General features: G+C 38.5%; 1 protein-coding gene and 1 long non-coding RNA gene across 4 annotated transcripts in view; both read left to right on the top strand.

Moving 5' to 3' along the window:
• Positions 1–6,612, top strand: part of LOC119502743 (CUB and sushi domain-containing protein 3-like) — a 407,722-nt gene extending 401,110 nt beyond the window's left edge. For all 3 annotated transcript variants that reach the window (XM_037793920.1, XM_037793919.1, XM_037793918.1), the window contains exons 71-72: positions 1,248–1,383; positions 1,949–6,612. In XM_037793920.1, coding sequence (XP_037649848.1) covers positions 1,248–1,383; positions 1,949–2,108 — 296 coding nt within the window. In that variant the 3' untranslated portion in view covers positions 2,109–6,612. The remainder of the gene's footprint in view (positions 1–1,247; positions 1,384–1,948) is intronic.
• A 3,390-nt stretch (positions 6,613–10,002) lies between these two features.
• Positions 10,003–25,387, top strand: LOC119502745. The gene is made up of 3 exons (XR_005210153.1): positions 10,003–10,074; positions 11,073–11,157; positions 25,286–25,387. It is a non-coding gene; the product is annotated as an uncharacterized LOC119502745 (long non-coding RNA).
• Positions 25,388–26,924: the final 1,537 nt, after the last annotated feature.

The following is a 26,924-nucleotide window of genomic DNA, read 5'->3' as shown; positions in this document are numbered from 1 at the left end:
AAAATGTAATCCTCCAGCATCCACTGTTGACAAGATGTCACTTGCAGCTGCTGTGGTGAGAAATGCCAATCGTGTACAGGCTTTGTCAGTTACTGCAGCATCCCTGCCACAGATATCATACATAATGTAGCCCTACTACAACTACTAACAATATAAAGTGCAGCTATTACAGGATTACTTTATTTCAGACGCAGCTGATTAGACTGTTGTCAGGCTATTAAATAGGCGTCATCAGTCGCTTTAAGCCCCATAGATGTGGGTCAAAAGGTGCCTACTACACCCAATATTAGGTTTTTATCATCTATCCACATGGTAGATAACCGAAAGAAGGTATAAAGAACATGACAGTGACCTCTAGCGACTGTAATTATGACAGACAAAATACAATCGGCCCTATCTTACACCCGGCGCAAAGTGGGTGCACAGTGCAGCGCAATCAAGTCATTGGCAGTTTCAGACAGACGCAGTTGTCATTTTCCCGCCCAATGCCCACTTTGTGTAAGTATCACACATCTGTGCGCCGATGGGCGTGTTGGTCCTAAAATGATGTGTGGTCAAGTGATTTTTTTTGCGCATCTATGAGGTAGCAGAAAGCGATTGCGCCATGGACCAACAAAAACCTGGCCTAAAGTCTGGCGTCGTATTTTCCTGCTATTTAAAGGGCGCATTATTCAGGCTTTTAAAGGGAACGAGAGATGACACTCTGATTGGTTTAATTCCTGTTATGCCCAAAACACACCTATGATTAATGAAGAGACTAAATACAACCCCTTTGCCCCTTGCGCCTTACTTTGCACCCAGATTATGCGCCGCTTAACTAGCAAAAGTGGAGTTGGACATGCCCTAAATGCACTTGCGCCATGCAGTTTAGACCATGTGCTGTAGATTGTTAAAATAAGGCCCACTTTTTCCCTAAACTTAACCAAGTGGTTTTGTTGCCTAAACCGAAAGAAGTTGTAATTCTCTTGCCTAAACCTAAAATTTGTGTTCAAAACATTTCGTTCAGTTTTACAACGTCTGGCATTTATGTTTTGTTTTCACTTTTAAAAGTGTAGGATCCTAATGACCCACATCTATGGTGCTTTTAGCGACTAATAACACCTATTTCCTATGTGGAAGAACAAGGAAAAAAATGCTTCTTTTAGAGAACAAAATCACAGTTCTGATAATGTCAAAGCAATCCCTCTGCTTTTATTGTGTCATCTAATTGTGTGAACAATGACAATGCATTTCCTTGTATGTCGCAGGTCTGAATATGTCAGAGAGTCAGAACTCGCCACCTCCTCAGCTCGGTACCAACAGCAGTTCTGTGGCGATCGCTATTCTGGTGCCTTTCTTCGCTCTAATATTCACCGGCTTTGGCTTCTATCTCTACAAACAAAGGTATCTGCTAAAAAAAAAAAAAAAGGTGTATTTCTGTTGAATTTCAGCAGTAGAAAAGAATACGTGCCTGTCACGGAATTGTTACTTCACCTCTGTTTTTCATTATTGTCATACAAAGATGTTGAAAGGCATTGTAGCTGCCTCGGTGGTTTGGTTGTCGAGGTGCTAAGAGACAGTCAAGTCATTGTCTATTGCGAACTGTGCTGCAAAACAATTCTGTTTAGGAGCTGTTAAATTGGATTTTTCAGAGATCTGATTTAAGCACAATTGACTGCTGTTCGCATTGTTAGCAGATGCAAATAACTTCTGTTCTGCTGTTAATATCGCAAGAAAAAGCATGCTGAAGGAATTAGTTTTGGATGGGCTGATAGGGATCTCACTTGGCTTCCTAAAAAGCACAACAGTCTCTCTAATCCTTCTTAAAGCTTGTTTACTATGCCTCTACTCCCAAGACTGCATTGACTGTTCTCCGTTGGCTACCCAGTTGTGTTAATATTAATAGGCAATTAGAACTATTTTATCACTCTAATGGCGTATTTATACTATTGTTTTGTTTTTTCCACAGAACCACACCAAAAACACAGTACACAGGCTGCTCAGTCCATGAAAACAACAACGGCCAGGCTGCCTTCGAGAACCCCATGTACAACACCAACGCCAAGGCTGTGGAGGGGAAGGCTGTGAGATTCGATCCGAATCTAAATACTGTCTGCACCATGGTCTGAGGATTGATTATCCTCACTTGAACTAAATGACTCAGATATCTAATGGGACCACAATTGGCGCGAGGCTGCGGAGGGGAAAGCCGTCTGCTTCGACTCAAACCTCGACATCGACGGCAGCGCGGTCTACACATTGATCAGAAAATACCCTTCAGTCCCAGTTCAGAAACCTGAGCTCCCCCGAGCAGAGAGGAAAACTGTCCACCTGAAAACCAAAACCCAGCGTCGGCTCCTTTCATTCACAGCATTTTGTATCCACAGATGGAATCTAAACAAACGTGAAGACAAAATGTCTGCAGCCTTTTGACGGATGCAACACAGCCAGTATGAACTCACAGTGAGATGTGACATCAAGGATGCAACATACCGGCTATTTTCCATCTCTAACCCCGAGACTCAGCTGGTCATGGACCGTTTATAATTTGATTCTCAACCAGACGCAGCCATTATACTTCGACCTCTTATTTAACCCCGCTCACTGTCTCTAATACCAGTGATAAAGCCATGACCTGCTCGTTCGGTTATCACGATATGTCACCATAACCCGATGCCGGGTTTTGTATTTCACACAGAGCTTTGGAGAGACGGACCTGCTCTCTGCTTCTTGCTTGGTGAGAGGGGGGAGCACATCATCAGCGCTCTGGTCATGCTTCTACATCGTGGAGATAAACTGCACTACAGAAAATGGTTTGATTTGTACCACGTTGTGTCCCCAGCTGTATCCTTACTGCGAGGAACAGACGCAAAAAATGGCCACAGATGGGAAAGTGTGACACTGTGAAGCAAAGAAAACGGTTTCTGAATATCTGACAGTAAAAGACGCTGTCACCAGCAGAGCATCAGTTAACCACACCGACTAGTTATGAACTGGAGTCTATTTCTAAAACGACCACGGAATACAACACCTTAGCAACCAGATGGGACAACCTCCTGTCTCCATGACAACCAGAAGCTGGTATTACCAGTTGTCTTTTTCTATGAAAGTGTACTCTAAAACGGCTAATGCTAGCAGACAGTAGCCAACGTTGCTTTTGAAAAGAGACTAACTCCTAAAGCAAAGGATAAGGGCAGCCCCGGAGACGGAGCTATAATCCTAACTGAACTGGGATTAGAGCAAAGCAAAACTAAAAGGAGTCTAAAGGGGAGCTAGCGCTAATAGAACAGATGAGAAGAGACTGACTCATCTAATGGATAAACTGCTCCTTCACATCCAGCGGATAAGAGGGGAGGCCGAGGAGACGGAGACAACCCCTAACTGAACTGGAGGCAGAGCAAGGGAGTCGTCAAGAGGAAAGATGAGATCTTAAAAATCCGAACACAGCCAATCAGAGCCTGTCTAACCTGAAATCAACCCCTGAGAGAGGTCAGCCTTCCGTCTACATAATGAATCGGATCAGACAGAATATGGCCTTGAGGAAAGATGTTCCTGATCCTGTGAATTTAAATGGATTGTGATGAGAAAGACGCTGAATGGGATACAGAGGACTCTGGTGGACTAACAAAGACAGAGACTTTGAGAAACAGAGGAAGCTCTGGCACTAAAGCACATTTTACAGGAACACTACCTGTCTACCCACCGAGAGATGGACTATCACAGGGACAGATAGAAAGCTTAGGAGAGGAACTGACAGGATGAATGACCGACAGAGAAGATGACAGGTACACACACTAACAAGAATCTGTAGAGGCAGAAAGACAGATGGTATTAAGACACACAGAGGAGGTTCAAGACAAGCAGGGTCTTAAGACTGTTGCAGACCATCATCCATTACTCCACAGACAGATTTAAGGTTTAAACACAGATTAACAGGTTTATAGACGGAGACAGGAGACACATACATTGACAGACAGGCTCAAAGAAAGACAAACAGGGTCGTAGCCCTACGGTTGTGGACACAGATCCACTGTAATTCTGCACTCTGCGAGTGCTTATCTTCTTTCTTTGTTATTGCTGCAGAATCTTCTGATCTGTAAATCTATTGCATATATATTCGGGAGCATTCACCACCTATATTTTTGTGCTATATATTTACCACAGGGGAGGGAGGGGGTGGAACTGGAGGGGAAAGACAGATTATAGCAGAGAGTTTTTAGAAAAAAAAAAAAAAGAAATATCAGAATTAAAGATATTACAACTATGTGCTGTTCACAGAAGTCACACGCAGTCTTTTGGTTCCTTCGTAACATGGGATTGGTTTCTTTTAATTTCCTGTGTAACGTGAAGTTTCTCTCACCATCACTGTCTTTCCCCCACTGAGGCAATCACGAGTGTCGGTGGTATTGTTGTTGTCATTATTGTTGAGATGCAAGGTTTGCCAGCAACAATCATGCTCTTTAAAGTTAATGTTTCATCACAGAGGGCAGATTTCGAAACCATTAACAGCAGAGGAGTTTGTGCTATGGTCATTTTTTTTGTTTTGCCCCTTCACTACAACTGTTACAAACACACTACTGTACATGTCCTCCATAACTGCCACCGTTGTGATTCAATTTTAATGACCTGCTGGGAAAAACAGCACTGTTTTTCTAACCTAACTGGTGATACGATGCCACAGAAATTTGCACACCAAAACTCTTGAGCTCAGAGATGTCAACAAACTCAGCGTTGTCACGGCAACGCAGAAACATCCAAGCTCTCGATGGTGTTTGATTACACATGGCCAAACTCTTATCAAGCTCTGACTCTGGTTGAAGTCTCTCACGAGGCCACGGTAAAAGAAGAGACACACATTGAAAAATAGTATTAATAATAATAATAGTGATGTTTGCTGGTGAACTGCCCAACATGTCGTTTTTTTGGATGATGTTTCGACCCTCGTGAAAAGAATTTGTGTGCAAGTTCATGTTTGTAATTTTCGTCATACATTTCCAGATGTTTTCAACGGGTTCGTTTGTGAACTATTACTACAATTATGATCTGATTTAGTTGCAAAATATACAGGTTTTTAACCTTGTTTGTTCATAAAAACATCTGTAAATCTTAAAATGATCATCTCCACAAGTTCACTTCCAGGTTTTATATCACTGGGTCTTGGTTGTGAAGTTTCTCCCGTGTTAAAGATGTCTCACAAATCAATACTGAAATGTCTGAAATCACACTAATTCTGTTTTTTTCTGTTAATTTGCTCTTGTACTGAAATCCACATCAATTATAAATTGCCGCACATTATTTTCAAGGCTTTAATTTTAGGTTTTAAACAAAACATTTGTACTGCCTTTGTCACTTCCTAAGTATTGCACAGCAGATTTTACTCACGGTGTTTTTGCTTGTATACAAAAGGCCTTGAATGTCATTTATTTGAGAAACACTGAAGCTTTAAGATGGACTGAACATTTGGGAGAAGATTTAAGATTTCACGTCGACAATTGAGTAAATCCAAACACATAACCGAGGCCGTTGAGATTCAATATTCCTCCTTGCTTTCGCTTATTTTTATTTCTTGAAAATATAGCCTTATAATCTCAGCTCAGTGTTGCTTGGCTTGGTAGCTATTTTTTGGCATTTCTGATGGTTTCATGTGCAAGTGAACCACTGCTGAGCGAGGAAATGTTTGATTTTCTTTGGCACCATGCATAACATCCATATAGTTTTGTCATATCGTAAGAGTTAGGCCTGAAAATGCACCGTAAACCGTATCTATATTAATTGGTCCCCACATGACAGGAAATACGTGCATCAATGAGCATGACTCACTGTTTTTCAGCTTTGGTGCCCATTTCGGAGAAAAAAAATACTTTGTTTTGTTTTTGAAGAGCCTGGTTTAAAGGTTTAAAACTGAAGTTTGGGTCCCACACATGATGAATACCAGTTGTTTTTTAATGAGTCTGGGTGTCAGGGTGAGCGAAAACATCCACTTTGCTTTTAGAACCCCTGCTGTCGTGACCACAGGCGCCGACTGCAACCAGCTGACAGAAAACTCCTTTTAAAGTCATTACTGATTTAAAAGCAATGGTGGCCATGGCTTCCTTGTTTGTCACTGCTGCGACTGTCCCGCACTGCATCGCTATGGTGACATTGTTTCTTATTACAGTTTGGATTGATTGTTGCTGCTGCTGTCGTCGTCGTCGTTGCTGTTGTTGTTGTTTTCTTTTCGGTATGGATCTGACACAGTGCCTACCAAAAACCATGGGACCCTCCCTGTCATCTACACACACACACACACACACACACACGCTCTTTCAAACACACACACGCACCTGCTCCAGCGCTCCCCTTCATCAGAAGTCATTTTTTTCTAAGCTTCAGTCTATTTTGCCACAAGCTTTTCCTACTGACTGACCGCAATAAGACCCACGTGATTTGAAAGACTTAAAGCTGTTCCTGCCCTGGGGACATTGGAAATATTCACCATTTGAAAAAAAAAAAAGATGAAATATAGAATAAAAAAGTGTTTTGTACAGAAATATATTTTTATGATGAAATTATTTGTAAAATGTATGAATCTATTATGTAAATTTTCAATGCAATGTAAGATTAAAAAAGGCTAATTGCTTTTGTAAAAAAAAACGTGTCTTCCTTTGCTGTGTTTTTACTGCAAATTACTTTCTGTAAACTGATATATGGTGTAACTGATTTATTACAGGCAAACATAACCACCTGAACATATTGTCATCTATGAGGAATGTACACCAAGCTACAGATTATAAATGGATTAAGTCTTGTAATGTGGAATTGAAAAGTTGTGATAGGAAAGCTAGTTTCAAAGTCGGGGAGTACCTCGAAGGTGAAAAACTGCAGGCACATAGTGTATAGAAATATATATATATATATATATATATATATATATATATATATATATATATATATAATACAGTGAAGCTATCTCACCTTGAGATGAACTCCCTAAACTTCGTCCATTCATTCACAGTAGAAGTTCTTATCGCTGGGAATTATATTTTTGCACTGCACCTGTGACTGCTGGTCTTACTTTCTGCAACAGAGGCAGGTAATAGAAACACAAAATGCCGAGTTATTACAAGAGATGTTACAAACTTTAAGGTTTTCTATCGCTTGGAAGTGCATGCCTAAAGCATTCATAGTGCAAATCCATCAATGAATGAATGATGCTTACCATGTTGTATATTTATAGACAGAATCACATACTGTAGGCATCAAACAACTACCAACAAACAGACACTGTTGCTGTCATAAGTGACCTGAAGAGACTCCAGTAGCGATAATTTGCTGACCCACCAGCTACTGGTTTTAGATGGCAATGAAAAAGCAATATTGCACATTTTCTGTCACTGATACTTATAATTCGATGACTTGCTTATGTCCCAAGCAATCTAACTGAGTTTACAGGTCCTTGGTTGCCATTATTAATGGATTGCAATGCTGAATTTTCATCAGTGTATCCATCAGAATGTAGGCCTAAAATGCACTTAATGTGGCACATTTTCATAATACATATGACAAAGTTACAATTGAAATGAAAGCTTTTCTCTTCCACCTTTTGAAACATAATTTCCTCTGCATACAGTATTTGTTGTTGAGAAATAACACTTTAATCACTCACGCATCGTGGCATTTGAGAAGATCAAGCACATAAATGTTTCTTCACAAAATAGATTAAAGGTGCAATGTATAAGATATAGCCAGAATTGTAGTTTAAAACATTACAGTATCAACAGAATGTGAAGAGGTTACAGTGTTGACGTTATGTCAAAGACGTCTATGTATTGTGTTGCAGGGATATCTACTGAAATAAGCATGCTAACCGACTATAGCCCCGACCCGTCCTGGCTTATAATACCACTTGTATCTCGAGAGGCGATAGTGAATCGCTGTAGCGTCCAGTCTGCCCTCAGTCTAACATGAGAGGAAGAAGAAGTAGAGCTGCCCCGAAGGCTTGTCAATCACATTGCAGGTACAAGGTCCCTGTACATTTAATTAAAAAATAATATCTAAATGTAAATGGACCGTACAGTTAGTGGCACAGTAAACGCAATATAGGCCGATGCCACACGCAAAGACTATAAGATAGCAGTGTTATTTTGACCGGCAGCAATTTCGTAGAATTGTGCATATTCTTGACTGGCTGTTAGTTAGTAGTTGGCTTTTTATTTTATAAGTGATGTAAATGTATATTGTATTGACCTAGTGTAGGTGAAATGCTGCCCCTTATTTCTGTGGAGCATGTGGCCAGATTTTACACATTGCACCTTTAAGGTTGCCGATCAACAAGGGATCCAAGCAACTGAGGTCACATTCAGATAAATTGTGAATTAATTAACTTTTCACATACCATGGGAGAATGGATTTCACCGGGGAGCTGGACAAAAGCTTCACTTCTTATTATTAAGAGGAACAACTTTTTGAAAATGGAGCCATGTGTGACCTTTACTGACCTCTGTTGGTTCCCAGTAGGAATTGCATCAACACTAACTGAACTTTTTTCACATCCCTCCTGCCTCATTGAGTGATGACTGCTCTGGCTGTTATGGTAACAGTCTCACTATACAAATGAAGTGGAGAGACCTGTTGGAGGAGGTATAATAAATCACAAAATTACTCTGCAACCTAAATGTACGCCCACAATAAACCCAAAATATAAGCCTTCCTTGACCTTCTTTGGTCTATATTTTTGGAATAACAAGCCTAGGGGATTTAAAAGCTAGAATTACTACTGTTGTTGTTTTATTTTTATTGCCATGTAGGTCTCCAAATCCTGTATTGTAAAGACAGATTGGTACAATGTTTTGTTTCTGACCTTGGGAACCACAGCTGAGAAAACAGTCTCACCACAGAGTCCATTAAGTCTAGCTGGTCTGGAGCCTACATAACACAGTCTTCATCAACATGGACAAAAGCCCTGAGAGTGTTCAGAAAAATCTATGATTTCTTGTCTATTAGGCAAAGTGCATCTGAAGATGAAGATAATGTGATATGATTATAATTTCCAGAGTAGGCCCTATCACATAAATGGACCTTATTGTGTTGATTTTCTGTTTTACCAAGTTGCATTGATAGGCCAATGGCAGCAAATAGTGTCATAACTGCTTACTCATTTACATATATAACTCCAGAAAAAGCATGAATGGTAATAGGCTGTTATTGAGGGTCGTGGCTAGAAGGCAACACGCAGATTGAGGTCATGCATTGACCTTGAATGGTTAAAGCAGAGGTCTGCTGCAGCTCTGGAGCCACATGTGGCTCTTTATCCCCTCTCCAGTGGCTCCCTGTGGATTTATAAAAATGGAAAAATTAATAACTGTTTTTTGTTTACATTTTCATTTTTATTTATCATTGTTGTAGGTCTATGGTACGACGATACGACGGAGTATTAGGGCCACATTGAGGAAAAAATAAATAAATTGGAGATTTCCAGAATAAAGTGACAATATTACAAGAATAAAGTCATAGGTTTCCGAGAAAAAGTCGTAATATTGTGAAAATAAAGTCATAAGTTTATGAGAAAAAAAGTCGTAATATTATGAGAGTAAAGTCATAATATTATAAAGTAGTAATTTTACGTATTTTCTTTTTTTCTCGTAATGTTATGACTTTTTTTCTCGTTAAGTTATGACTTTATTCTCATAATATTACAATTTTTTTTCTCGTCAAGGTTTGAATTTATTCTGTAAATCTCAGATGTTTTTTTCCCTCAATGGCCCTAATACTCTCTCATACATTTGCACTTTGGCCCTCACTGCATTAGACTTATATACTATATACTTAGACTATAAGCTGTGTTACCTTCATCATAATGCTCAAATGTTTTGCGGCTCCATACAGATTTATTTATTTATTTATTTGCCTAAAATGGCTCTTTTGATAGTAAAGGTTGCTGACCCCTGGGTTAAGGTAAGGATAGGTTGTCGGACAGCAAGTCTCGCGAGAGTTTATTTTTGCAAGTTTTCGCAATTTGCGGGCTACCTTCTAGTCACGACCACTATCGAACTCGAGAAGTGTCACTTCTGGCCTCCATCTTTTGTTTGGCTGCTCACCACTGGTCGCGTGTGGAAGGTAAACGCTTTAAAGTCATCTTAACTGTGCAGTTGATATTATTAGTGCTATATATTAACAGTTATATTATTCTGTCAGGATACAATAGTTTTTAGGGCGACTTAAGAGTGAAATCCTTCTTGGTGTCAGCAGATAGCACTGACAAGGTGTTGTACAGGTGTGTTTATGAACATTTTCTGGTTGTGCAATGTATCAAATATGTCCTGTATATAACATTTAATGTGGGCCAAATGGACACCTACAGTTGCATGGTTAGCTAATGTTAGTTGAGTGCTGTTGGTTGGTTTGTAAGCAGGGAATGAAATTAGCACCTGCCAAATACAGGGTCAGTGTTGGCTGTGACAGGTAAAAATGTCAGGTCACCTGCCACCATGGCACATTCCTTATATTAAGAAATATTATTTTCAAAAAGCAATTCCTAAATTAAAAATAGTCAAGAATTAAGGTTACATGATCCAGATTTCGGTCTGTTACCACTGACAATATGGAGTATTGCAATATTATGTATTATTATACTTTATTTTATTTGCAAAGACATGCGTCGTCTGTGATAAATGCAAATGTAGATCCTACAATTCTGATTGCATAAAAAGTCAACTTTTTTTTGCTCAGATTGTATACACATGGTGGTGTGTTTTTTATACTATGACAGTTTTCCTAAAATTAGATTTCAATTTTGTTTTCGATATATTGTCTTGCTTACAGTACTGCGATATATCGTGATATAAATTGAATGTAACCCCTGTATCATGATACGTAATGTTATCTCCAGATTTTTTGCCAATACACAGTCCTAGTGTTTACAAGTCTAAAGCGTTCTACATAGATTTCAGAAGTGGCAGACAAAACAATTGTGTGGCTAGTAGAAATGTTCAGTGACCTGCCACAGTGGCATGTGAGGAAAAAACTTAATTTTAGACCCTGATTGTAAGTAAAAGAGACCTTTGTGAGGAAAACTGCTCACTGACTTGTTTTTTTACTCTCATGTATATTTACAGGTTGGTAATGTGAGGTGATATAGGACACATATTCAACTTCGAAAGTGGGTGGAGCTGTTTCTCAAGGGGACTTATCATCAAAATGGTGAGTCCCTTTTGACATATTTTCTGTTATATATATATATATATATGTATATAATGTAACATTATCAAACACATACAGTAGCAGGGTTGGCTAACGTTAGTTATGTGCTGTTGTTTGAAGTTGAAGTTCAGCTCACCAAAACAGTTGATTCAGGATTACGTTTTTCAACCGAGTGAACAGGATCAGGTAAATGTAAGCCTGGTGTAAAGTAAAACTGTGAAGATAAGTTTAAATGTATACCACAACCCTTAACATAGAGCTTTTACTCACTTATTCACATTGCACTCACACCGCTTCCCCTCTTCCAGTTTGGCATTTTTTAATTTGAAGACAGCCATCATGTTATAATTGACAAAGTTCAAATTCTGTTCATAAAATTAGGCTAATATTATCATTTTTAAACACAGCCCTCAAGACATGTACTTGTCCCAGTTTAAAATGTAACTTTTCTTTTTTATTATTACAAAACATAATTTAATATAATGTAATTTAATACACTTATAAATAGAACTAGACTGATTAACACATCAATCCGGTTAGCTGAGCTACATTTACTCTCTACGCCTTTCAAACAGAAAAGTGGAGCAGCGCTGCCAGTGAGAAGTTAAGAGTAGTGGAAGTTCATGAAAATAGCTCTGAATGAAAGATGATTGCCTATATCTATCACTCTTACGAACGCACACACACAAGTTTTTTTTTTTTGTAGAAAGTAGGGGTCGGGTAGATTGGCTATGCACATTTTGTTTGAATAATTAAAAGTAATGTTGAGACTGGTGGGGCTGCAGGGAGCGTGTTGTGTCTCACTGTTAGAGGATATGCTGCCATGTGAGTTTTTTTAGGCGGCCTGCCTTAAATAATTTGCCAAAGAAAGAATTTCAAACAACTCATGCACGCTTCTTTTCTACCCTCTTTTGAGTGGTTACAAATATATATTTCCTTGCTTCTGTTTTTCTTATCTTCAGCCATGAGCGCTGTGACAGAAGGGGACACTAAGTTATAAGGTTGTGTTGGCTCCCACTGATTTATCTCATTTTCTGATGTTCTCATTAGTCTAACCTATGGTTGGGCAGATGGACCTAAACCTTGTGTATTTTTACTATTGGTCAGTAATGATATTTACTACAATATTTGTAGAGCTACTTGGATTTGATAATCAGAAATGTGCTGTGTGCTATGCTTTTCCCCTTATATTTTATTTGCCTTACATGGCCACTAGATGGTACCAGATGACCTCTGTAAATTTTTGAGCAATTCAGCCTGCATGATGCTTAACATTCATGGATTGAGAAGATTATATAGAATAAGGTTTAGTTATTTTATTCAGGAAATGTATCTGATGAACCAAAGAAAACCTGACCTGGAATTCGGACATATCACGGTGTTCTTTTTTTTTGTTTTTGAATATTCAGTTTTCAGTAACTAATTGATGGTGTGGTTTTGCCAGAGCCTGGATGAAGATCAACACTCTTCATCTCTCTGTCCAACTGGGGCAATCTGGCCTGTTTCTCTATTATCTGCTCCACATATGAGTAAATTAGTTTTTTTTTAACATCAAGATGATTAGAAACATCTTTGAAGAAAGTCGAGTAGAGAAAAAGAAGAATCTTGGTAAAACTTGCAGTGTTTGATGTGAGCTATTGCCCTTGATTTTCTTTGGCCTTACTGCGCAGCATGTGATTAGTAGATGGAGACAGCCGACCCGTGAATAAGACCATGACTAGGATAGCTGGGAATATGTTGGTTTTCTGTTTTGCAGCACTTTGAGGTATAATTTGTGTACATTTAAAACATTCTGATGAGGTATTAAATCCGATTCATTGAGATTTAATTGATATAATTCTCTCATTTTAGATTAAGGTCAGTGCTTACTTTGCGGAACACATTTTAGAGGCCATAATCTCGGTAGTGTGTTGGTTGTGCCTGCACTCAAACTCCCCAAACTGCATTTGATTGTATTGTCCATGTGAGATCAGTAGATGGCGCCAGCAAACCTCTGAACTACTTTGCCAGTGTTGGTACTGTGCAGCTTTAAAAATGCAAGTGTTGATGTTCAGTAACCAAAAGTTTGTCTTTGAGATGGTTGAATTTTTTACTCAGAATGTCCAAATAATATAATAATAATAATACAACTGAATGAGTTGACAAACAAACAAACACATTGAGACTTAAGTATTACAAAGGATGGGAAAACAATAAAGCTTGCAAGAGATAAGCTGAATTATCTCAGGTTTTTATAATTATTTCCTTAAAAAAATGTAAGCTATTAGTTGGTTAAATATGTTTTATTATAGGTTTTAGTAAGTAAACGTTTTTAAATCAAAGTAGAGAGGGATGATGGAGACACTCGCAGACATTCATGTGTTAGTAAAACCATTTCCCCACATTAAATTCAAATGCTTAAGTGTTTCTCCAGAATAGAAAAACAGTAAAACAATTGATGCACCAATGTAGCACTCTTTGGTACGATGTGCGCATTTGCATTGCATTTGTATTGGCCATACAGCATGTCGTCAGTAGATGGAGCTTGATGACCTTTGATACTTGACTTATAGATTCCTGTACCTGAGTATAGAAAGCATAAAACAACACAGATAGTGTTGGTGAACTTTCGTGCATGCCTTTTTAGATGAAGCACACTTTATTTATTTCTCACTCAGGGATAATGAGAGAATGAGTAGAGAACAACAATGAGCCAAATTATGAGTTATTTAAATGAACTGGCTCCTTTCTTGTAAGAATTTTTCTACAATTCTTATTCTGTCTGCGAATGTGGATCGAAAAATAATTTACTCAGAAAAAGCAGTTTGGTTAATCGGTGTCTGTCACTAAGAATTATTTTTAATTTTAATTTGGTATCACCTTGCTTAAACCCTTTTTGATTCGGCTGCCCTCTCTCTGGCGGTGACAGCGAGGGGACAAAGAAGAACATTCAGTCCGCCGTGTGTTAGTCAAACTGGGACAAGCTGAGGCTGCAGGGTCCGTGGGAAAGGATAATGATGCAGTGAAGCTCCTCGAGAAGTCCTTTCGTGTATGAAGCCCTTGTGTAGCCATGTGAGTGTAGAGGAGAGCGTGTCGAGAGGGTAATTGCGACAAAGACAAAGACAGGGACCATAATTTGTCCCCACTGCTGCACTAATGGAGAAAAAAAGGTGGTTAAGGATCAAGTTAACAGATTTAAAGGATGTGGATGATATTCTATTTAGGATATCCTAGTTTGTTTTGGCATTTTGTTGAAAATGAAAGTCTCCAACAATTAGTAATAAATTATCGTAACCTGGTGAAAGTAGTAAATGCAATATTTTTATATTAATTTATCGGTAAGAAAAGTAAAATAAATACATTTTAATAATTAGTATTTTAAGATGCATCGCTTGAGCATTCCCTTCTTCACCACTCCTCTGTGTGTATGCCCAATATATGAAACATATACATTCAAACATAAAACATATGACAGTACAACATGTTTTCTTCTTTCACTGCTTGCATGTTCTCTCATCTCTCTTTCTTGTAATCACTGATAAGAGTCTCTGTGCTTTCTTTGCCTGCTGTTCCTGTATTTTCTCTCTTGGAGTATATCCTGGAATCTCAGCTTTCTTCTTTGTGCTTTCTTTCTCCCAGAGACAGTGTGCAGCTTCAGTAGTACCAGAATAAATATGTACATACATGCCAACACAAACACACACACACACACATACCCCAATCAATAAAATCAGTGTGAATTGCTGATGCAAACAGTATATGGTTAACATAACCAATAGCCCTGAGAATCATTAAGAAAACGAGGTACAATTTTTGAATATATAAAGAATAAGAATCAGACCAGTACTTCCAATTTTCTGGGCTAAATCACTTCGGGGATTTTGAAACTCCAAATTTTCTAGATTTCCAGATTAAACGATCACTTTTCATTCATTTGTATACCGTCATTTATTTTTTTTTCCAGAGCTATTTTATCATCCTCTCATTTGAAACTGGAGCCTCCAGAAGTGTTTCTTCCGATCAACCCAGCTTCCCGCAGTCTTCCTCATGTGACAGAGAGCTTTCCCAGATTTCTCCAGCTTTCTGTCTTTGACTGCTCTCAAATCAATCTGGGATTAGGCTTGATTACACGGATATCCCTTTGGGACGCTTTATTTCAATGAATTAGTCGAGTGAATGAACAGAACTGCAACAGAACGGTATTTTGTACCAGCCACATAAATTATGCATAGTCTGTGGATATCAACCAGCCTTGATCATCTTTTTTTATGGTTTGAATCCAGAGTGAGAGAAATTGTTAATTGCCAGCCTTGTCACATGTAATCTGGGCTGTGTTTGATGTACAATGGGGATGCAGTCTATATGTTGGTTATTTATTTAGTTGGTGATGGAGATGCTGTGCATGATGAAACGGAGACCTAGATAAAATGTTTCTGTGTTGTTTTATGTTTTACACTACATGGTTGTTGCTAGAATAATGCCAAGCTGAACAAGTGAGAAAATTCATTGATTGCACACAAACCAGGGACTTTGTGCATTTCCCCATGTATTAATAATTTGTGTCCGTGCAGCATATATACATCCTATATGTATTTTATGTATTTATCTTTCATCTGTTTCATTCTCTTTCTACGCCACATCATGTGCACAGCTCATGTAATGTTTCAGTGCTGTAAGATTAAGAAATAATTGTGCAGCAGAGTAGAAATAACGCACATTTCAATCCTTAAACAAGTCTTGTGCACTTTCAGTTGAATTTGAGCTGCTTCATACTGAGTAATAAGCAGCGTTAATGTTTTCTAATTGAAGCTGACCACACAGATAGCTTCATAGCTGGATAGTTAATAGCTGAGGACGCAGTTATACAAACACATCTTTTTTTCCCATATGGAAATAATTCAACTCAGGGCATAATTAAATTCATACGCATTTTCTGAGTCATTGTTAAAAGCATATGAATGTTGAAATATGATTGATAGAAGTGCATAAGTCTGTGATCAGCGTGCCCCGAGAATCCAGTGAATCCCAGGGCTTGAAATATTTAAAAATGCAAATTGCATGCAACAATTTGCATATGGCAGTATTTAAAACCAGTGTCCTTGCCTAAAGAGGGTTTTTGTTGTAGACAAAGAGAGGGATTATGGGTGGACACCCACCCGTGTTTTCATCGCAGCACCATTGGTCAAGTCAGATTTCTGTAAACAATAGGCTACTCAAGAGGCTTGATGGTGCATTTAGTCAAACATGTACAGTGCCTTGAAGTGCTGTGACTAAATGCAAATTATCATCTGGTTTAGAGGCTTTTGCACTAAACATAATCCTCATCTTCTTTGCCCTTGAAATGAGAAAAAATCAAGGAAATGAGAAACTTATATTGTGTCTAGATGTTATATGTACTGTTTTCCTAGAGATAGACAGATGGATAGATAGATGGATATAATAGATAGATAGATAGATAGATAGATAGATAGATACTTCTCATCAACAGAGGTAAAGTTAAGTGCTCAACCTACAGTGGTTGCTGTGACCAATCGATTAGCATGACATGCTCAGCCATGTCCTACAGCGAGGGGCTACAATGTTAGATTAAATGCCGGCTAGATCCTCATCAGGAAAAAAAATCAATGGTTGTTGTTAAGGGCGCATAGTGTCCGAGGGGGGTTGGGAATGGAGGGTTGTAGAGTCACTTTACATGGTGTGTCCTGGGCTGTTTGCACTGTGGCGCCTGCTTGTATTGACCTGGATAGGAAGCCTGGGTAAGGAGGAGGAGGAGAGAGAGAATTTGTCACCATAGTTCTCCTTCACTCCCAAGTCACCGTTCACTTGCACTGGCTTTGGATTGCTTACTAATGATCATACGACTCTTAAATGAGCAAAAGCACTACAGGGAAGGTAGTGGAATGTGTTGGAGCAATTTTCCACACTTATCATCATTGTCATCTCAACCTTATTTCAGATTAGTATATAGTATAAGAGTAAGTATAGAATTCTTACACTTGAACTTTATCTATACTCTGTTTCATGTTGTTTTACGAATATACAGAACTTGAATTTAGGGCTGTCGCAATTAACCGCAATATAGACAAGCCAACAGCAGGGGATGGCGAGCAACCGCCACAACCGCTGTGTTCACATTTTTAATTTTTTAATTCTTTGCAATGGGAGTGCCGCATTTTTATACTTTGTTACAAACGGCAGCAGCATGACGAGGCGCTGAGCGTCTATTGTGCGCTGCACGAATGGTGTGTTTTTTTTCTGGTGGTCGAGAGTTGAAAAATTTTCAACTTTGGGTAAAACTCCTCAATGACCAACCGTCACATACTACATGTAGGCTATGAGTGCTGGACAACAACAACAATGGAGGATAAATCAATACACATAGTATTATAATAAATTATTATATTTTTTATGTTCGCACATTCACATTTTATCCTTTAAGCTATTGCAATGCAAGCAGTACTTTTTTCCTCATTTTACTCACAAATCATTCCCATCTAAAAAAGGATCCTTCATAAGTGTTTACTGCATAATCAGAGTTCATTGGTAAAAACATACAGTTTGCTGCATGCTGTGCACAGCTGGATATTAGACACATGGGAACACATTTCTCAGTGTTTTGGTGAATTCATTAGACCATTTGAATATTATTTATTTACTTTGTTGCACAGTTTTGGAAAAAAGGCTGCAATTTCCTCATTTAAACACAGTAGAGCTATGCATCCTTGTCGTTGTCTCAAGTTTAAACTCCTCCTGCCTTAAAACACAGTGCAAAAATCTTCTAACAGTCTACTTCTGCTTGCTTTGGAACTTGACCTACAGTGTCTTTGTTGTCCAGATGTTGAATTGCAGATGGTTACAGACAATTACAGAGCATTCACAAAGCAAATTTGAATGGTTTGAATGGTCATTCTTTTCTGAGTTATTGTGGTGCAAGACCCGCAAACCTCACAAAGCTACTCTTAATCTCAGTTTATATTAGTCTAAAAAGATCAATTAAGAATTGTTTGAGGTCTATCCCTTCTCTCCACATTAAAGAGGCATGGATTAAGGATACTGATGAGTTAGAGGGAAAAGGATCAAAGCATGCTCTATCAATGCTAGACTTCAACTCATTCAGTTTAAAGTCATCCATCGGCTGCACCTTTTCAAGACCAAACTGAACAGAATGTTTCCTTCTGTCTCTGCTACCTGTGATAAGTGTAAGTAGGGTGACGGGACCCACGGTCATATTTTTTGGTCTTGCCCCAAGCTCAAGAGTTTCTGGGACGGCATTTTTAATTTGTACAGCAACATATACAGTAGACAGCTAATCCCTGTCAGTCTCTCTGTGCAGGCTGTTCTCATACATTGTCCGTAGCTATACCTATGAAAAGTAATGCGCTGTAATTCGTATGTATCCCATGAAATCAATTTATATGCAATCCACGTAGTTGTGAACCAGGAAGTATAAAGAGCAACAAATTCCACATAGGGAGGAGGTCAAGGTGGATGGGTGAGTTAGATAACACCGGACTTTCGCCCGGGAGACCAGTGTTCGTACACCGTTTTTTAAACTAAATGTATTATGCAAGTTGCAAACTCCTTTAAGGAATAACTCAGTGTGTAGGTTGTGTGCTTAACGTTAACAAGTGTCAGTGTGTGGTTGAGAGAGAGACAGACAGAGACAGCGAGGGAGCGTGTGTGTGTGTGTGTTTGATGGACGGATTGCGAGTATGAAGTCAGCAGGAACATTACAGCTGTGAACATAGCAGTGCAGTGTTTGCACAGTTCAGGCTGTCGGTGAATAAATGCTACAACTCCTCAAGACACAAGCCAAAGTTCCCGTGTGTTGCTTGGCACAGTCTGTTTACTGAAGGGGTTTGACTCGAAGTTAGCCACAACTTCGGCTCAGGCTCACTTAAGGTGAGCTGACCTTAAAGGTGGCCCAGCGCTATTGTCATTATGACAAGCCACTCCTCCGAGTTTTGCTCAATGACATGACCATCCCAAATTTCTAAAGATCTGGGGACCCTTATTGAACATATTAGGAGGGAGAGCTGTCAACCTGGGAACTAATTATATCAGACTGTATTGTACATTATTGTATTGTACATTATTGTATTGCATTGTGCTTTGATCAGCCAGAATTTCAGTTTTCTAGCCTTCGTCTTGGGCCTTCATTGACCTCACTTGGTCTTGGTTCCATCATAGACTCCTGTGGTCCTACTTGTGAACATTTCAGTCATCGTACAGATTGACGTGAATATGTGCACTTTTTCTGTGAGCTGGCAGTTTGTTTGTTTTATTTTGTTCCACTCTGTCATGTCTTATTTGTTTTGTTTTTTGTATTATAAAAAAGGAAAAATTTCATAAATAATATTTGCGGTTTGAAAGAGACCCAATCAGTAAACAGCGGGGAGTGGTTTAGATGACGTCATGTACTGTAAAGTGTGTTTCGTCCAGCCACGGTGAGGAAATTTCTCACCTCCTATTAACTACTGATAACATGCTTAGTATTTTGCAAATTCGTTTTTTGTGGTTGATGAACGTGGGAACTGAAAATGAACTGAATAGTTGTTGTTTTTTTTATAAAAAAACAACAAAAAACAGCGGTGGTCAAGTAATGTAATCGGCTATGCACGAACACCGTGTGACTTCGGTAACACCGACTACCGCAGCAATCCTAGTCAGAAGCTGACCCAATCATCTGCAGTGTACTTTTGGTTCACCACCATTAACACCCCTAATGCAAGTAAATGCCTGTTGAGTCTTACCAGACCACACTGAGCTGAGTGACATTTATGGTCTGGCATGTGTGCACATAGTCTCCTGCAGCTACAGTGTTTTGAACACATAAGTCATGTGTAGTTGTTGCTCGGGACTGCCTGTCATAATGTTGTGTCATTTCAGCAAGTAGACACAGCTAGCTGGGAAGCACTAATTAGGTAGCATTAAAACAAAATAAACAAATCAATAGTAATACTTTGTAGCTTACTGTCTAACCCAACTGTGAATGGAGCCATTCTTCAGTCAATGCTTTGAACATGTTTATTCCTGTAGTCTATTAAAAAACAATGTAGGAGAATTTGGGAGAAAAATGACTGTTTAATGGGTGTATTTACTTTTTTTTGCCCATTTTGCACTTGCCTGCCAAAACTGCTGTCCACAGAACAAAATGAACAATCAACAAAACATCAGTAGAGAGAGAACAAAGACAACAAATGACATCAAAAAGTTCAGCACTGGCAGCTTTTTATTTGTTGCTCCGCTCTACAGGAATTATATGGACTTCTGGTGATGCACTGATTGTGTTGCTTCTGTGACAGTAGTTCACTTACTGGACCACATAACTCAAAATAGAAAAACAGTTATTTAAGAGCTTCTGGAGGTGATGTGACCCATAGTATAATCTGACCTCTGTGGTGTAGGAGGCAACACGAAAAGAGACATTAGAATTCCCTCAGGTGTCCAAAAACGACTCTGCAGTGTGTGAATTCTTACCATTAATATATGAAATTCAACACAATTAAACAAAACTGCATATTTTAAGATTTATTTTTAGATAATTGCAATTAAACTAGAGCTGTAACAATTTATCGATTAGTTGTCACCAACTGTTTTGATAATTGATTAATCAGTTTGAGTAATTAAAAAAAAAACAAAGAGTTAAAATTCTCTGATTCCAACTTTTTAAATGTGAATATTTTCTGGTTTCTTTACTCCCCTATGACCGTAAACTGAATATCTTTTAGTTGTTGACAAAACAAGACATTTGAGGATGTCATCTTGGGCTTTGGGAAACACTGATCAACATTTTTCACCGTTTTCTGACACTTTATAGACCAAACACTTCATAGATTATTCAAGAAAATAATCAACAGATTAATCGTCTATTAAAATAATCATTGGTTGCACCCCTATTAAACCGATTTTGTCAAAATATGTCACATAAAAAGCAGTCTATTTTGACTTAAAATTTTTATTTCAATTCAAGTGCATAATACTGATATACTGATGAATACCTTTCAAATCCAGCATGTAGACATTATGAAACAGGACTGTCTACCACCTGTGTGAATGTGCCTGTGATGGATAAAGCCCTGCGATACATATTGTTTACTAGTATAGTTCTTTTAGTAATTACTTTTATCAGTTTTGTTGTGTCAGCACTTTATTTTAAAATGACGTCCATTATATATTTTCCGTTTTTGTCTCTCTAACTGGCTGACACACTGACACAGGACAACACCAAACTATCCAGTTGAACGTACTCTTTTAATAAACCCTTGAATCATTCTAATAAGAATAATTTGGGATTTGTGAATAATTACTCAGACCCTCAGCTCCACTATGTAGGTCTACTTTCAGGCAATCACACACTTGAATATGCACTACAAAATAGTGGGAACATATTTTCATCATCTCACAGTGTATTTTTCTCATACGCTGCTCCACACACCTCGCACTCCTCTCGACTCCACGACTCTCAAGGACAAAGAGGGAATGACTTCACTGTTTTGCTGGTGTGTGTCTCGTGTTTCTGGGGCAACAGGGAGATTACTACTGCTGCAAGAGCCCTAGGTGCTGCTGGTGATGCCAGATAATTATGCATAAACAAACGAACCTCCAGAAAAGGTGTGCTGCCAAGGCTCTCAGGCTATATCAAATGGCAGAAGTGAACCAATAAGAACACAAAATACACTTTCTGCATAATTAGAATTTTGAATTAGTGGTTGAAAAAAAAAAAATACAACTAAATTATTCTGAGGCCTTGGCACATTTTTCTTATTTATTTTCTTTCTTTTAAAAATACGGATTTGGTTGAAGGTTGTTGATTGCATGTGGTGTTCACCAATCTCCTTTTATTACAGTTACAGATAAATTAACAGTCACCCTAACTTAGGCGTCAGGTGTCTATACAAGATAACATAGCCTAATAGATATTGTCTACATTATAAAACTATATATTACATACTTTTATTACATTATGTCTCCAAATGAATGAATACTGTAAACCCTGTTTATAATTATTCAGGTGTAGAGGGGTTGTTGTTTCAGTCTTAAAAGCTTATAGATTAATTTAACTTGTATTGTTTTGTCATTTAACTGTTTATTACAACTTTATTAATGAAGCCATGTTTTACAGTATAAAATAGAAATGTAACCAATATCTATGGTTCACATGAAGCAACACATTACACCCAGAGATGTAATTTTCCTGGAGAAAAAAAAAGAATTTATTTAGAAAAAACAGATTTTCCTCAGCGTGTTATCTGTTAATTGTTGAGACCGCCTGTAATTTATACAGCAGGGCAAATTCACAACTCCAGACAAATAGATAATACATTACAGTAATAGAGTGAGAGAATAGAGTGCTTAGGATAATACAAATGTGATTTTTTCTTTTTAGAATTGTTTAAAAGAGTAACTCATAATGATAAGAGCTCCTCATGGTTGACATGTTTGAGTTATCAAACAATCAAATGTAATACTAAATGTGTTTCTGCTTGATTTAATTTAATCTCCTGCAAAAAAAAAAAAAATCTGCCATTTGCCTTTTTTTTCGTGTTTTTACTGGCAATTAAGGTCTCACAGTATGCAAGGAGCATTTAGACCTGCGAGTCAACTGAAACTGCTGTGAAGTGCTTGTTTACAAGTGATTTATGAGTCTGGCTTATTACTGTGAGATTTCATTGATTTGTGGAAATTGCCCACCCCTGGTTATTGTGTGCTTTTCACAGTAGAAGTCGGGAGGTTGGTCAAAACTGATTTACTTAATGTTTAATGAGTTGTGTTATAAATCTTGCAGTCACGAACACGTAGACGGGCTGTGTAGTGTATAGGTGGAAGAGAAGATGCAGTAACACATCCGTACAAACAGACAGTGGAGAGTTTTGAAAAACCTTAAAATCATCTCCCTCTTCTCAGTACCCAGCAGTTTGTACCCCCCAATTTCCCTCGCTGACTTCATGCTTGCCTTGTCCAGAAAAACTCTTCCCCTTCATCGTAGCGTGGGGGATCTCCAGAAAAACCAAACGATAGGCGGAGGAGGACCCGCTGGGGTGTGGGATTGCTTGTAGAGAAGCACCCGAGCGCTCGTCTGCAGGATTTGTTTGACTCGGGTAATTGAAAGTGTTTTAAACTATTATAGCAACTGGAGGGCTTGTTTAACTGTCGAGCTGCCAGTCAAGCGGGTGGGCCAAAAGCCCGAGCCCGTCAAGCCCTGTCAGTCAATGGAAACGAGAAGTGTCGGCTTAATGGATTTCTCCACACCGCTCCGTCTACGCACCCGGCAGAGCTAGGAGGGAGGGGGAGGGAAAAAAAAAATAAAAATCAATGCATTGTCATGTGTGAGTGTGTGAGCCATCAAACGACCAGGTGGATTGGAACTGTATTTGCCTCGTGTCGATGTTGAGATGCAATACTGGGAGTGAGCAGGAGGTGTTGAGGTTTGAGTGCATGTGTGTGTGTGTATTTGTGTGTGTGAATGTCTTGCCTGTATCTCTTACACCAGTTTGTGTGTGTGTATGTGTGTGTTGCAGTTGCCTAAGAGGAGCAGGCTTTTCTGAGATAGACAGACGTTCTCTAGCTTGTCTCCAGGGGCTTTTGTTGTGATTTGAGCTGTAAGAGGGGTCACATCACCCTCAAAACAAGTTTGCTTTTCATCCCGGCGTCTCTCCACAGGTGAAAAACTGCCTTTTGTCTGTGAATTTGTTCTGTGGTTTTTCCAAATGTACACTCATCAGCAAGACAGACACTGCTCACTATTACTGGCCACAGTGAATCAGATGTTTTTATAAGTAAATATCGTTATACATTTATCTGCATGAAACAGCCGATTAGTTGGACGACTGGAAATTAAACACCTATTTTGATAATTGATCTATCGTTGAAGTAATTTTCCCCCCATTTTCCCCAATTAAAATGCTGAACATTCCTCTGGTTTCAGCTTCTCCAATGTGGAGAATTGCAGATTTTCTTTGTTTTAAGTGATAGAATCTTTGGCTTTTGCACTCTTGGTGAGACAAAACAAGACATTCGAAGACACACCTTGGTCTCTTGAATGGACTTCTTCTCACAGTTTTCTGATATTTTATAGAACAAATGATTAATCAAGAAAATAATTAGCAGAATTATTAAATTGTTAGTTGCAGCTCTATAGATACTTGGGCTATGACTACTGTATTTTCAGTATTTACCTCATTAAACCATTCGTTATTTTTTTGTAGGGATGCACCAATACCGATACCTGATTGGATGTCGGGCTGATACTGACTCAAATAGCTGGATCGAGTATTCAATTCAAGTGTCTGAAGATTTTTTACCAAGTTGCTGGTGTATGATTTATTATTTTGATAATAACTAATTCAGGAAATTTATATCTACGTATTTATTTGTTACATTTTGTTTTACAAAGTTAAGAGGGCAATGTGTAAGTCAAGCCTGATGTTGCCTTACACAAAAAAGAAGGCATACAACTCATTAATTAAACACTCTGATCAGTACTCGGTATTGGCTGATACCAGGTATTGGGACTTAAAAAGTCAGATCGTTGCATCCCTATTTTTTTGATACATTTTTAATCCTACACAATATCAGAAAACTTTTGAAAAATGCCCCTCACAGTTTCTCAGAGCCTGCAGTGATGTCTTCAAATAGCTTGTTTTGTCTGATCAAGTTTCCAAAACCTGAAGATATTCAGTTTGCAAAGATAGAAAACAGAGAAAAACAGCAAATCCTCACAGTTGAGAAGCTATAGAACCAATAAGGTTTGTGGCATATTTGCTTGATAAAGAACTCAAATGATTAATTGATTAAGAAAGTTGTCGTTAACTGACTTCCTGTTTATCACCTAATTGTTTCAGCGCTATTTATGTTAAGTTTCCTTTCTTGTAATCACAAATGACCACATAGAAAACAGCTTTTCTGAAGTGTTGAGAGAGCAGTTGTGTATGATGTAGTTAGTAATGTTTGATGTCAACATGTCACAAAATATTGTTGCTTTAAAGACACTATTAATAGAGGCCATTTTTGCCCAACACTGCTCTGAACGATTGCACTCATTAGTAACTGTGATATATTTTACTAACCGCAGAAATATGAAATGAAAACCACAGGCAAGCAGACAAAAGATGTCACATTTAACCGTTTGGATTTTGGTCTTTCACAGGGTAATTTCCCAAACTTGCAGTCTAATCCAAACTGGTGTGTGAACGGACATAAGTGGTTGGCTGATGGATGTCTTTCCAGTATTGCAACGCCTGCTACAAGGCACAACACGACTAAAGCATTCACACACAGACACCTTGCACACAACGCCCCCACCTCGCCTCAGAGATGTATTTATTTTATCATTTCTAGTCTTGGTCGCAGCGAAAGGCTGTCGTGGCACGTACCTTCGCTTCATCTCAATACCACCTTGTGTGATTTATAGCCGGCGGATCCGGCTCCAGCGCCATCATTTTTAACCGCCCCGTCTTTTATCTCCACCAAATGATCGTATTAACCACCGCCTAAGACTAACACAAGGCAGAAGGAGATGTCTGTGTTGAGCTAAACCAGACTACCCTCTGAAAGGCATCAAATCATTTCACCATGTTGAGAGCGAAAAGTGGTAATTATTTGTAATTGGGGCTTCAAATTTTTCTCTCGCTCGTCTCTCTTTTGCTAAATTGGATGATTTCCTTTTTTTTCCCCTTCTGGAGGGATGATAGATACCTCAGAACCTATGAGGGGGGCCAAAATTGAAAACAGTTTTTGTTCCATTTGAAATGTATCATTGTTAATGTTCTTCCCTTTCGCATGCTTTCACACACGTACTCTCTTGTGCTCCCTCTTAAGTCCTGATGTTTGAAAGACTCATTACTATGCTGTTACATTTTCTTTTACGTATGACTGCTCTCTGTGATATTTGTAGCTCTTCTTTTATTTATGTGTGTTAAAAACGGACACACATCTCTTTGCAGTTTTGTTTGTAATCCATCTATGCAAGGCCAAAAAAAACACTACACAGTCAGTGTTTCCACAAGCATCCCCCCCAACAGGATGGTTATGAGCAATAATGTGGCTAAATATTTGCAAAGTTGAGTGTACAAAGCTGTGTGCTGTCAGTGTGAAGATTTATAATGTTCATTATTACTGGATGCTCTGAAGATCAGTTGGCAGCGTGGTGCCAATCCTCTCTTTACAGGGTTTTATGTTTGAATCAAAATCATTTCTTTTGTTGCTCTTCCTAGGGATGCAACTAAAGTTTATTTTCATTATTGATTCATCTTTATTTTTTTGATTAGTTGAAATTAGGGTGGTCCCCAACCTACGGAGTTCTTGGTAGACTAACACTTGCCTAATCGATTAGTTGATTTAATCGACGGATCTGTAAAACTGAGTTTGTGCAGAAAGAATCACACAAGAGCACCACTTTAAATCTTGTTTTTACCAGAGATGTGCTCATAAGTTTCTCAGAAATAAGTCATTTAGAATGAAAAAAATGACTACTTTACTAAAGACCAAAACGATTAGATTCGACAAATTGACTAAGAAAGGGCAGACCTAATTGAATTGTTGGAAAATGGTGAAGAATCCCTGTCACAATTATCCAGCGCCCTAAAGTGACGACTTCAAATCACTTGCTCTGTCCAAATGACAGTCAAAAACACAAAGATTTACAATTTACAATGCTATAAAACATGGAAAAGCATTTTTGCATTTGAAAAGCCTGAACAAATGACTTAAAAGAATAATTGATTATCAACTTTGTTGCCCATTATTTTCCTGTAGGTTGACTAACCGATTAATCAACTAATCGTTTC

The sequence above is a fragment of the Sebastes umbrosus genome, chromosome 15 (genome assembly GCF_015220745.1).
Source record: "Sebastes umbrosus isolate fSebUmb1 chromosome 15, fSebUmb1.pri, whole genome shotgun sequence".
Taxonomy (NCBI): domain Eukaryota; kingdom Metazoa; phylum Chordata; class Actinopteri; order Perciformes; family Sebastidae; genus Sebastes; species Sebastes umbrosus.
This window is presented reverse-complemented; position numbering and strand designations above follow the sequence as displayed.